The following is a 12,865-nucleotide window of genomic DNA, read 5'->3' on the forward strand; positions in this document are numbered from 1 at the left end:
GGAGGTATCTATGTGCAGTTACAGTAACACTAGGAAGGTATCTATGTGCAGTTACAGTAACACTAGGGAGGTATCTATGTGCAGTTACAGCTAGGGAGGTATCTATGTGCAGTTACAGCTAGGGAGGTATCTATGTGCAGCTACTGCTAGGGAGGCATCTATGTGCAGTTACAGTTACTGCTAGGGAGGTATCTATGTGCAGTTACAGTAACACTAGGGAGGCATCTATGTGCAGTTACAGTTACTGCTAGGGAGGTATCTATGTGCAGTTACAGTAACACTATGGAGGCATCTATGTGCAGTTACAGCTAGGGAGGTATCTATGTGCAGTTACAGTAACACTAGGAAGGTATCTATGTGCAGTTACAGTAACACTAGGGAGGTATCTATGTGCAGTTACAGCTAGGGAGGTATCTATGTGCAGTTACAGTAACACTAGGGAGGTATCTATGTGCAGTTACAGCTAGGGAGGTATCTATGTGCAGTTACAGCTAGGGAGGTATCTATGTGCAGCTACTGCTAGGGAGGTATCTATGTGCAGCTACTGCTAGGGAGGTATCTATGTGCAGCTACTGCTAGGGAGGTATCTATGTGCAGTTACAGTAACACTAGGGAGGTATCTATGTGCAGTTACAGCTAGGGAGGTATCTATGTGCAGTTACAGTAACACTAGGGAGGCATCTATGTGCAGTTACAGCTAGGGAGGTATCTATGTGCAGTTACAGTAACACTAGGGAGGCATCTATGTGCAGTTACAGCTAGGGAGGTATCTATGTGCAGTTACAGTAACACTAGGAAGGTATCTATGTGCAGTTACAGTAACACTAGGGAGGCATCTATGTGCAGTTACAGCTAGGGAGGTATCTATGTGCAGTTACAGTAACACTAGGAAGGCATCTATGTGCAGATACAGCTAGGGAGGTATCTATGTGCAGCTACAGTAACACTAGGGAGGCATCTATGTGCAGTTACAGTAACACTAGGGAGGTATCTATGTGCAGTTACAGCTAGGGAGGTATCTATGTGCAGTTACAGTAACACTAGGGAGGTATCTATGTGCAGTTACAGTAACACTAGGGAGGCATCTATGTGCAGTTACAGTTACTGCTAGGGAGGTATCTATGTGCAGTTACAGTAACACTAGGGAGGTATCTATGTGCAGTTACAGTAACACTAGGGAGGCATCTATGTGCAGTTACAGCTAGGGAGGTATCTATGTGCAGTTACAGTAACACTAGGGAGGTATCTATGTGCAGTTACAGCTAGGGAGGTATCTATGTGCAGTTACAGCTAGGGAGGTATCTATGTGCAGCTACTGCTAGGGAGGTATCTATGTGCAGCTACTGCTAGGGAGGTATCAATGTGCAGTTACAGTAACACTAGGGAGGCATCTATGTGCAGTTACAGTTACTGCTAGGGAGGTATCTATGTGCAGTTACAGTAACACTAGGGAGGCATCTATGTGCAGTTACAGCTAGGGAGGTATCTATGTGCAGTTACAGTAACACTAGGAAGGTATCTATGTGCAGTTACAGTAACACTAGGGAGGTATCTATGTGCAGTTACAGTAACACTAGGAAGGCATCTATGTGCAGTTACTGCTAGGGAGGTATCTATGTGCAGCTACAATAACACTAGGGAGGTATCTATGTGCAGGTACAGTAACACTAGGGAGGCATCTATGTGCAGTTACATCTAGGGAGGTATCTATGTGCAGTTACAGTAACACTAGGGAGGCATCTATGTGCAGTTACAGTAACACTAGGGAGGTATCTATGTGCAGTTACAGTAACACTAGGGAGGCATCTATGTGCAGTTACAGTAACACTAGGGAGGTATCTATGTGCAGTTACAGCTAGGGAGGTATCTATGTGCAGTTACAGCTAGGGAGGTATCTATGTGCAGTTACAGCTAGGGAGGTATCTATGTGCAGTTACAGCTAGGGAGGTATCTATGTGCAGTTACAGCTAGGGAGGTATCTATGTGCAGCTACTGCTAGGGAGGTATCTATGTGCAGCTACTGCTAGGGAGGTATCTATGTGCAGCTACTGCTAGGGAGGTATCTATGTGCAGCTACTGCTAGGGAGGTATCTATGTGCAGCTACTGCTAGGGAGGTATCTATGTGCAGTTACAGTAACACTAGGGAGGTATCTATGTGCAGTTACAGCTAGGGAGGTATCTATGTGCAGTTACAGTAACACTAGGGAGGCATCTATGTGCAGTTACAGCTAGGGAGGTATCTATGTGCAGTTACAGTAACACTAGGGAGGCATCTATGTGCAGTTACAGCTAGGGAGGTATCTATGTGCAGTTACAGTAACACTAGGAAGGTATCTATGTGCAGTTACAGCTAGGGAGGTATCTATGTGCAGTTACAGTAACACTAGGGAGGCATCTATGTGCAGTTACAGCTAGGGAGGTATCTATGTGCAGTTACAGTAACACTAGGAAGTTATCTATGTGCAGTTACAGTAACACTAGGGAGGCATCTATGTGCAGTTACAGCTAGGGAGGTATCTATGTGCAGTTACAGTAACACTAGGGAGGCATCTATGTGCAGTTACAGTAACACTAGGGAGGTATCTATGTGCAGTTACAGTAACACTAGGGAGGCATCTATGTGCAGTTACAGTAACACTAGGGAGGCATCTATGTGCAGTTACAGTTACTGCTAGGGAGGTATCTATGTGCAGTTACAGTAACACTAGGGAGGTATCTATGTGCAGTTACAGTAACACTAGGGAGGCATCTATGTGCAGTTACAGCTAGGGAGGTATCTATGTGCAGTTACAGTAACACTAGGGAGGCATCTATGTGCAGTTACAGCTAGGGAGGTATCTATGTGCAGTTACAGTAACACTAGGAAGGTATCTATGTGCAGTTACAGTAACACTAGGGAGGTATCTATGTGCAGTTACAGTAACACTAGGAAGGCATCTATGTGCAGTTACTGCTAGGGAGGTATCTATGTGCAGCTACAATAACACTAGGGAGGTATCTATGTGCAGGTACAGTAACACTAGGGAGGCATCTATGTGCAGTTACATCTAGGGAGGTATCTATGTGCAGTTACAGCTAGGGAGGTATCTATGTGCAGCTACTGCTAGGGAGGTATCTATGTGCAGTTACAGTAACACTAGGAAGGCATCTATGTGCAGATACAGCTAGGGAGGTATCTATGTGCAGCTACAGTAACACTAGGGAGGCATCTATGTGCAGTTACAGTAACACTAGGGAGGTATCTATGTGCAGTTACAGCTAGGGAGGTATCTATGTGCAGTTACAGTAACACTAGGGAGGTATCTATGTGCAGTTACAGTAACACTAGGGAGGCATCTATGTGCAGTTACAGTTACTGCTAGGGAGGTATCTATGTGCAGTTACAGTAACACTAGGGAGGTATCTATGTGCAGTTACATCTAGGGAGGTATCTATGTGCAGTTACAGTAACACTAGGGAGGTATCTATGTGCAGTTACAGCTAGGGAGGTATCTATGTGCAGTTACAGTAACACTAGGGAGGTATCTATGTGCAGTTACAGTAACACTAGGGAGGCATCTATGTGCAGTTACAGTAACACTAGGGAGGCATCTATGTGCAGTTACAGTTACTGCTAGGGAGGTATCTATGTGCAGTTACAGCTAGGGAGGTATCTATGTGCAGTTACATCTAGGGAGGCATCTATGTGCAGTTACAGTAATGAATTGTCACATTTTTATGCATAAAGAAATAATATGGAGCTGAATTTGCATAAACACTAAAGTTCCCCTTTAAGGCTGTGTCTGGCGCTGAGGCGCTCGCTGTCCGTGTGGTAATAATGTTATTTTTCCAGCTGTTCCTCACCACACTGACAGGCACCTTATATAGCAGGGACCATTCATCCAGCCGTAAAACTTTCATGCAAAACGTTTCATTTTATCGCCTGCATCCCCCCCTCCCGCGGGGTCTGTGATTACACCATTCTCTGCCCCCTCACTTATTTTCTTCAAGTAATAAATATATTTCCAGCTTTCAGGGCTCCTCATAACATCAGTGATAAAAGAACAAGAAAGTTCTGTACCTTAGATCTTTGTGTGATATAATAAGGTGAAGCTCAATGACTGCGCTGGGGACGACCCCCATTAATGCCGGCTCCACTGATACAATGCTTCAGTCGCCATCACTATGCCGCACGGTATTTGTAAACTCGCATTTTGCATGAGGTTTGTGTCCATGGATAAACCTGGGATGACTCTGACTCCTCCTGTATGGGGCATCCTCCTCCTGTGTGGGGGGCGCATCCTCCTCCTGTGTGGGGGGCGCATCCTCCTCCTGTGTGGGGGGCGCATCCTCCTCCTGTGTGGGGGGCGCATCCTCCTCCTGTGTGGGGGGCGCATCCTCTTCGTACTCTAATGCCACCGCAGCTGCGAGCGTGTAACCAGCGCTGTGTGAAAATATGCAAATGCTGCAGAAGCCGAGAAATGCAATTTTCAGAGGTTTTACCGCATTTTCCATATGTATTAAGCAGCAGGACGGGACGGTGGGTAAGCCAATGGGCTTCTATTTGGGATGATCCCCCTAAGAGGGATCCAATCGGATCCCTCCCATCTTCCCCTGTGGTCTTCTTGTATGCGCAGGAGGACGCCTCAGGGACTTCTCGGTGTTAGTCCCTCTATCTTGGGGGTAAAGGATGTCTCTTATAGATAGAGCTGTACATGCCGCATAATGATCTGCATCCAGGTATGCGTCTGTCTCTCACGCTGTCTCGCTCTGTCTCTTCCCCCAGACGCTGCTGGTAATCTCCTACCATGAGCCTCAGAATGCAGAATACTTGGAGTTCCAGAAGAAGCTGATTCATCTCTGTAAGGAGGACTTTGGGGTAAATCTGAACTATTCTCTGGTAAGTTTATATTACAGAGAGGGGAGAACATAACCTAGAACAGCCAGAGAGCAGACCCCAACTCTCCATAACAATATCCGCGCAGTCCCGGGACCACAGCGTAAAGGGTTCCCCGGGCACCATGACATCGTTAGTACGGCCACCACATTACATTAGTCTCTCGGGTACGATAAGTTCTATGTAATAAAAACAGCTGAATTTGCTGGAATCCTATAGATGCAGATACGTTGGCTTCCCGGGGGCCATCACATCTCTATGTCAGAGTGTCGGTGCAATCAGAGCTGGCTGAGTGAGGAGAAGACGCAGATAAGCACAGGAAAGAGCTTTATGAGAACCACGGGAGAGTAACTTGCTTAGTGGAGATTCCTGTATTGCCGGGGGAGCTGTGTAGAACTGGGTGGAGGGAGACTAAGCTGAGCAAATGATTATATTATTATATTGTCATAGAGCAGCACTATTGAGGTCAACCCCTTTGCTCCCCACACTACCCTATTTGGGAGAGAAGATAGTTCCAATAGGTATGTAGAGGTATATTTACTAAAGGTCATTCTGTAGCATGCTTTTTGTACAGCTCCAAATGAAAGTCATCCAGGTCCGGAGCTTTACCTCCAGGGAAGGAGTGAATGAGAAAATCCATCTACCCCAATGTCAAGGGAGCGTCCAAAAGGACCTAACATCTGAACTTAGGGAAAGGAGATTAGTAGCAGCTATACATGACGCCAAATCAGCATGGCCGCATGACAACGCAGATGTACACACAGAGTTATAAAAGGTCAGAACTATGTAATCCATGGCAGGGGTATTCAGTGCAATAGAACCATCGTGTGGCTACAGAAGTAGAAGGCCTATCAGCACTTAAGGTGAGCCAAGCAGTTTCCGTCCTGTCTGGGTAGGTGTAGCGAGAATGGGTTGTGAGTAGTAGCCCACGGTTAGTCCCATCACCTAGACGGTTAGTCCCAAGCCCTCTGGGAAGCCAACCAAGTTATTAGGAGGAGATTCCAACCTTTCACTTAAATAATCCAGTTCAAGGTCACAGCTTTTGGACTCCAGTGCCACCGCCTTCTTCTATAAAGGCATTGAGTTCAGCAACCAATCTCGGCATAGTTCCCTGTATATACAGAATACGGGCCTTAAATGGGTCCCACCCCACGTTATCAGAAATATACCCAGTCCTGAGTGCCTCCAATTCAGATCCTGCCCCCGATGTGCAGTAACCGAGATGGATGTAGCTTCCAAAAGACCAGACCACGGGGACCTGCTAGATCTAACGCTAACATAAGCGGAGAATGATCAGAGGTGCTTTGTAGACCACTGAGGGCATTTCTGGAAGTAACTTTGGGGTGAGGCCAAAGCCAGGTCAGTTCTGGAGAATAGGGGTAAGTATAAAAAGAACATGAGAATTAACGTACACCTGGATGTTTCATCATCAACCCAGCCCAAATCTTTCACAAAATTAGAAAATTCACCAACGCTTTCTGTAAATAAACCAGAAGGCTCACGCCACCTAGCAATACTTAGATCTAACACATTAATAAAGCCGCCTAGACATAGCGCACCAGTATTGCGGGATAATACGACACACTCACGGCACTTCATGAGAAGATGGAGGGGGGACATAAACGGCCAAAATAAGGAGAGGAGTTTAATGTATCTTATAATGAAGAAAAAAATATCTCCCCGAGGGTTAGTGTGTAAAGAGCTCAATACAAATTCAAAGGATTTCTTAATGAGGACAGAAATCCCCCAGGAAGAGGACGTATGAGAAGTGTGATATACCATCCAATCCACTTTTCTTTTTAAGGTAAGCAGCTTGCCCCCAGTTAATGAGTCTCCGTAAGACAAGCGATATCAGGACCGTATTGTTTTAGCTGCTTAAGGAGTTAGTAGAGCACCCCGAAACTTCCACATAGGGATCCAGTGATCATGTTATAGTAAAGGGACAGTGAGGAAGGACGGTATAGAGTGATCATGTTATAGTAGAAGGACAGTGAGGAAGGACGGTATACAGTGATCATGTTATAGAGGAAGGACGGTATACAGTGATCATGTTATAGAGGAAGGATGGTATACAGTGATCATGTTATAGAGGAAGGACGGTATACAGTGATCGTGTTATAGTAGAAGGACAGTGAGGAAGGACGGTATACAGTGATCATGTTATAGTGGAAGGACCGTGAGGAAGGACGGTATACAGTGATCATGTTATAGTAGAAGGACAGTGAGGAAGGACGGTATACAGTGATCATGTTATAGTAGAAGGACAGTGAGGAAGGACGGTATAGAGTGATCATGTTATAGTAGAAGGACAGTGAGGAAGGACGGTATACAGTGATCATGTTATAGAGGAAGGACAGTGAGGAAGGACGGTATACAGTGATCATGTTATAGAGGAAGGACGGTATACAGTGATCATGTTATAGAGGAAGGATGGTATACAGTGATCATGTTATAGAGGAAGGACGGTATACAGTCATCGTGTTATAGTAGAAGGACAGTGAGGAAGGACGGTATACAGTGATCATGTTATAGTGGAAGGACCGTGAGGAAGGACGGTATACAGTGATCATGTTATAGTAGAAGGACAGTGAGGAAGGACGGTATACAGTGATCATGTTATAGTAGAAGGACAGTGAGGAAGGACGGTATACAGTGATCATGTTATAGAGGAAGGACGGTATACAGTGATCATGTTATAGTAGAAGGACAGTGAGGAAGGACGGTATACAGTGATCATGTTATAGTAGAAGGACAGTGAGGAAGGACGGTATACAGTGATCATGTTATAGTAGAAGGACAGTATACAGTGACCATGTTATAGTAGAAGGACAGTGAGGAAGGACAGTATACAGTCATCATGTTATAACGGAAGGACAGTGAGGAAGGACGGTATACAGTGATCAGGTTATAGTAGGACAGTGAGGAAGGACGGTATACAGTGACCATGTTATAGTAGAAGGACAGTGAGGAAGGACAGTATACAGTGATCATGTTATAGTAGAAGGACAGTATACAGTGACCATGTTATAGTAGAAGGACAGTGAGGAAGGACAGTATACAGTGATCATGTTATAGTAGAAGGACAGTGAGGAAGGACAGTATACAGTGATCATGTTATAGTAGAAGGACAGTATACAGTGATCATGTTATAGTAGGACAGTGAGGAAGGACTGTATACAGTGATCATGTTATAGTAGAAGGACAGTGAGGAAGGACAGTATACAGTGATCATGTTATAGTAGAAGGACAGTGAGGAAGGACAGTATACAGTGATCATGTTATAGTAGAAGGACAGTGAGGAAGGACAGTATACAGTGATCATGTTATAGTAGAAGGACAGTGAGGAAGGACAGTATACAGTGATCATGTTATAGTAGAAGGACAGTGAGGAAGGACAGTATACAGTGATCATGTTATAGTAGAAGGACAGTATACAGTGATCATGTTATAGTAGGACAGTGAGGAAGGACTGTATACAGTGATCATGTTATAGTAGAAGGACAGTATACAGTGATCATGTTATAGTAGTAGGACAGTGAGGAAGGACTGTATACAGTGATCATGTTATAGTAGAAGGACAGTATACAGTGACCATGTTATAGTAGAAGGACAGTGAGGAAGGACAGTATACAGTGATCATGTTATAGTAGAAGGACAGTATACAGTGATCAGTTTATAGTAGGACAGTGAGGAAGGACGGTATACAGTGATCATGTTACAGTAGAAGGACAGTGAGGAAGGACAGTATACAGTGACCATGTTATAGTAGAAGGACAGTGAGGAAGGACAGTACACAGTGATCATGTTATAGTAGGACAGTGAGGAAGGACAGTATACAGTGATCATGTTATAGTAGGACAGTGAGGAAGGACAGTATACAGTCATCATGTTATAGTAGAAGGACAGTGAGGAAGGACGGTATACAGTTATCATGTTATAACGGAAGGACAGTGAGGAAGGACGGTATACAGTGATCAGGTTATAGTAGGACAGTGAGGAAGGACGGTATACAGTGACCATGTTATAGTAGAAGGACAGTGAGGAAGGACAGTATACAGCGATCATGTTATAGTAGAAGGACAGTATACAGTGACCATGTTATAGTAGAAGGACAGTGAGGAAGGACAGTATACAGTGACCATGTTATAGTAGAAGGACAGTGAGGAAGGACAGTACACAGTGATCATGTTATAGTAGGACAGTGAGGAAGGACTGTATACAGTGACCATGTTATAGTAGAAGGACAGTGAGGAAGGACAGTATACAGTGACCATGTTATAGTAGAAGGACAGTGAGGAAGGACAGTATACAGTGACCATGTTATAGTAGAAGGACAGTGAGGAAGGACAGTACACAGTGATCATGTTATAGTAGGACAGTGAGGAAGGACAGTATACAGTGATCATGTTATAGTAGGACAGTGAGGAAGGACAGTATACAGTCATCATGTTATAGTAGAAGGACAGTGAGGAAGGACGGTATACAGTGATCATGTTATAGTAGAAGGACAGTATACAGTGATCAGGTTATAGTAGAAGGACAGTGAGGAAGGACGGTATACAGTGATCATGTTATAGTAGAAGGACAGTGTGGAAGGATGGTATACAGTGATCATGTTATAGTAGAAGGACAGTGAGGAAGGACGGTATACAGTGATCATGTTATAGTAGGACAGTGAGGAAGGACGGTATACAGTGATCATGTTATAGTAGGACAGTGAGGAAGGACAGTATACAGTGATCATGTTATAGTAGGACAGTGAGGAAGGACTGTATACAGTGATCATGTTATAGTAGAAGGACAGTGAGGAAGGACAGTATACAGTGATCATGTTATAGTAGAAGGACAGTATACAGTGATCATGTTATAGTAGGACAGTGAGGAAGGACAGTATACAGTGATCATGTTATAGTAGAAGGACAGTGAGGAAGGATGGTATACAGTGATCATGTTATAGTAGAAGGACAGTGAGGAAGGACGGTATACAGTGATCATGTTATAGTAGGACAGTGAGGAAGGACGGTATACAGTGATCATGTTATAGTAGGACAGTGAGGAAGGACTGTATACAGTGATCATGTTATAGTAGAAGGACAGTGAGGAAGGACAGTATACAGTGATCATGTTATAGTAGAAGGACAGTATACAGTGATCATGTTATAGTAGGACAGTGAGGAAGGACAGTATACAGTGATCATGTTATAGTAGAAGGACAGTGAGGAAGGACAGTATACAGTGATCATGTTATAGTAGAAGGACAGTGAGGAAGGACAGTATACAGTGATCATGTTATAGTAGAAGGACAGTGAGGAAGGACAGTATACAGTGATCATGTTATAGTAGAAGGACAGTGAGGAAGGACAGTATACAGTGATCATGTTATAGTAGAAGGACAGTATACAGTGATCAGGTTATAGTAGAAGGACAGTGAGGAAGGACGGTATACAGTGATCATGTTATAGTAGAAGGACAGTGAGGAAGGATGGTATACAGTGATCATGTTATAGTAGAAGGACAGTGAGGAAGGACGGTATACAGTGATCATGTTATAGTAGGACAGTGAGGAAGGACGGTATACAGTGATCATGTTATAGTAGGACAGTGAGGAAGGACAGTATACAGTGATCATGTTATAGTAGGACAGTGAGGAAGGACTGTATACAGTGATCATGTTATAGTAGAAGGACAGTGAGGAAGGACAGTATACAGTGATCATGTTATAGTAGAAGGACAGTATACAGTGATCAGGTTATAGTAGAAGGACAGTGAGGAAGGACAGTATACAGTGATCATATTATAGTAGAAGGACAGTATACAGTGATCATGTTATAGTAGAAGGACAGTATACAGTGATCAGTTTATAGTAGGACAGTGAGGAAGGACTGTATACAGTGATCATGTTATAGTAGAAGGACAGTATACAGTGACCATGTTATAGTAGAAGGACAGTGAGGAAGGACAGTATACAGTGATCATGTTATAGTAGAAGGACAGTATACAGTGATCAGTTTATAGTAGGACAGTGAGGAAGGACGGTATACAGTGATCATGTTATAGTAGAAGGACAGTGAGGAAGGACAGTATACAGTGATCATGTTATAGTAGAAGGACAGTGAGGAAGGACAGTACACAGTGATCATGTTATAGTAGGACAGTGAGGAAGGACAGTATACAGTGATCATGTTATAGTAGGACAGTGAGGAAGGACGGTATACAGTGACCATGTTATAGTAGAAGGACAGTGAGGAAGGACGGTATACAGTGATCATGTTATAGTAGAAGGACAGTGAGGAAGGACGGTATACAGTGATCATGTTATAGTGGAAGGACAGTGAGGAAGGACGGTATACAGTGATCATGTTATAGTAGGACAGTGAGGAAGGACTGTATACAGTGATCATGTTATAGTAGAAGGACAGTGAGGAAGGACGGTATACAGTCATCATGTTATAGTAGAAGGACAGTGAGGAAGGACAGTATACAGTGATCATGTTATAGTAGGACAGTGAGGAACGACGGTATACAGTGATCATGTTATAGTCGAAGGACAGTGAGAAAGGACAGTATACAGTGATCATGTTATAGTAGAAGGACAGTATACAGTGATCAGGTTATAGTAGGACAGTGAGGAAGGACGGTATACAGTGATCATGTTATAGTGGAAGGACAGTGAGGAAGGACGGTATACAGTGATCATGTTATAGTAGAAGGACAGTGAGGAAGGACGGTATACAGTGATCATGTTATAGTAGAAGGACAGTGAGGAAGGACGGTATACAGTGATCATGTTATAGCGGAAGGACAGTGAGGAAGGACGGTATACAGTGATCATGTTATAGTAGAAGTACAGTATACAGTGATCAGGTTATAGTAGAAGGATAGTGAAGAAGAACGGTATACAGTGACCATGTTATAGTAGAAGGACGTTATACAGTGATCATGTTATAGGAGAAGGACAGTGAGGAAGGATGGTATACAGTGATTATGTTATAGTAGAAGGACAGTATACAGTGATCATGTTATAGAGGAAGGACAGTGAGGAAGGACCGTATACAGTGATCATGTTATAGAGGAAGGACGGTATACAGTGATCATGTTATAGTAGAAGGAGAGTGAGGAAGGACGGTATACAGTGATCATGTTATAGTAGAAGGACAGTATACAGTGATCATGTTATAGTAGGATAGTGAGGAAGGACGGTATACAGTGACCATATTATAGTAGAAGGACAGTGAGGAAGGACAGTATACTGTGATCATGTTATAGTAGAAGGACAGTGAGGAAGGACAGTATACAGTGATCATGTTATAGTAGAAGGACAGTGAGGAAGGACAGTATACAGTCATCATGTTATAGTAGAAGGACAGTGAGGAAGGACAGTATACAATGATCATGTTATAGCGGAAGGACAGTGAGGAAGGACGGTATACAGTGATCATGTTATAGTAGAAGGACAGTGAGGAAGGACAGTATACAGTGATCATGTTATAGTAGAAGGACGGTGAGGAAGGACAGTATACAGTGACCATATTATAGTAGAAGGACAGTATACAGTGATCATGTTATAGTAGAAGGACAGTGAGGAAGGACGGTATACAGTGATCATGTTATAGTAGAAGGACAGTATACAGTGATCATGTTATAGTAGAAGGACAGTGAGGAAGGACGGTATACAGTGATCATGTTATAGTAGAAGGACAGTGAGGAAGGACAGTATACAGTGATCAGGTTATAGTAGGACAGTGAGGAAGGACAGTATACAGTGATCATGTTATAGTAGAAGGACAGTATACAGTGATCATGTTATAGCAGGACAGGGAGGAAGGACGGTATACAGTGACCATATTATAGTAGAAAGACAGTGAGGAAGGACAGTATACAGTGATCAGGTTATAGAGGAAGGACAGTGAGGAAGGACGGTATACAGTGACCATGTTATAGTAGAAGGACGGTATACAGTGATCATGTTATAGGAGAAGGACAGTGAG

The 12,865-nt window shown here is 43.5% G+C and overlaps 1 protein-coding gene across 1 annotated transcript in view; it reads left to right on the forward strand.

Moving 5' to 3' along the window:
* Window positions 1-12,865, forward strand: part of LOC148474023 (atrial natriuretic peptide receptor 2-like) — a gene marked incomplete at both ends in the record, with an annotated part of 147,297 nt that overhangs the window by 12,982 nt on the left and 121,450 nt on the right. Inside the window, one exon of the mRNA XM_088459210.1 lies at window positions 4,767-4,880. Coding sequence (XP_088315336.1) covers window positions 4,767-4,880 — 114 coding nt within the window. The remainder of the gene's footprint in view (window positions 1-4,766; window positions 4,881-12,865) is intronic.

The sequence above is a fragment of the Taudactylus pleione genome, unplaced genomic scaffold, assembly GCF_031769625.1.
Source record: "Taudactylus pleione unplaced genomic scaffold, aTauple2 ptg000898l, whole genome shotgun sequence".
Taxonomy (NCBI): domain Eukaryota; kingdom Metazoa; phylum Chordata; class Amphibia; order Anura; family Myobatrachidae; genus Taudactylus; species Taudactylus pleione.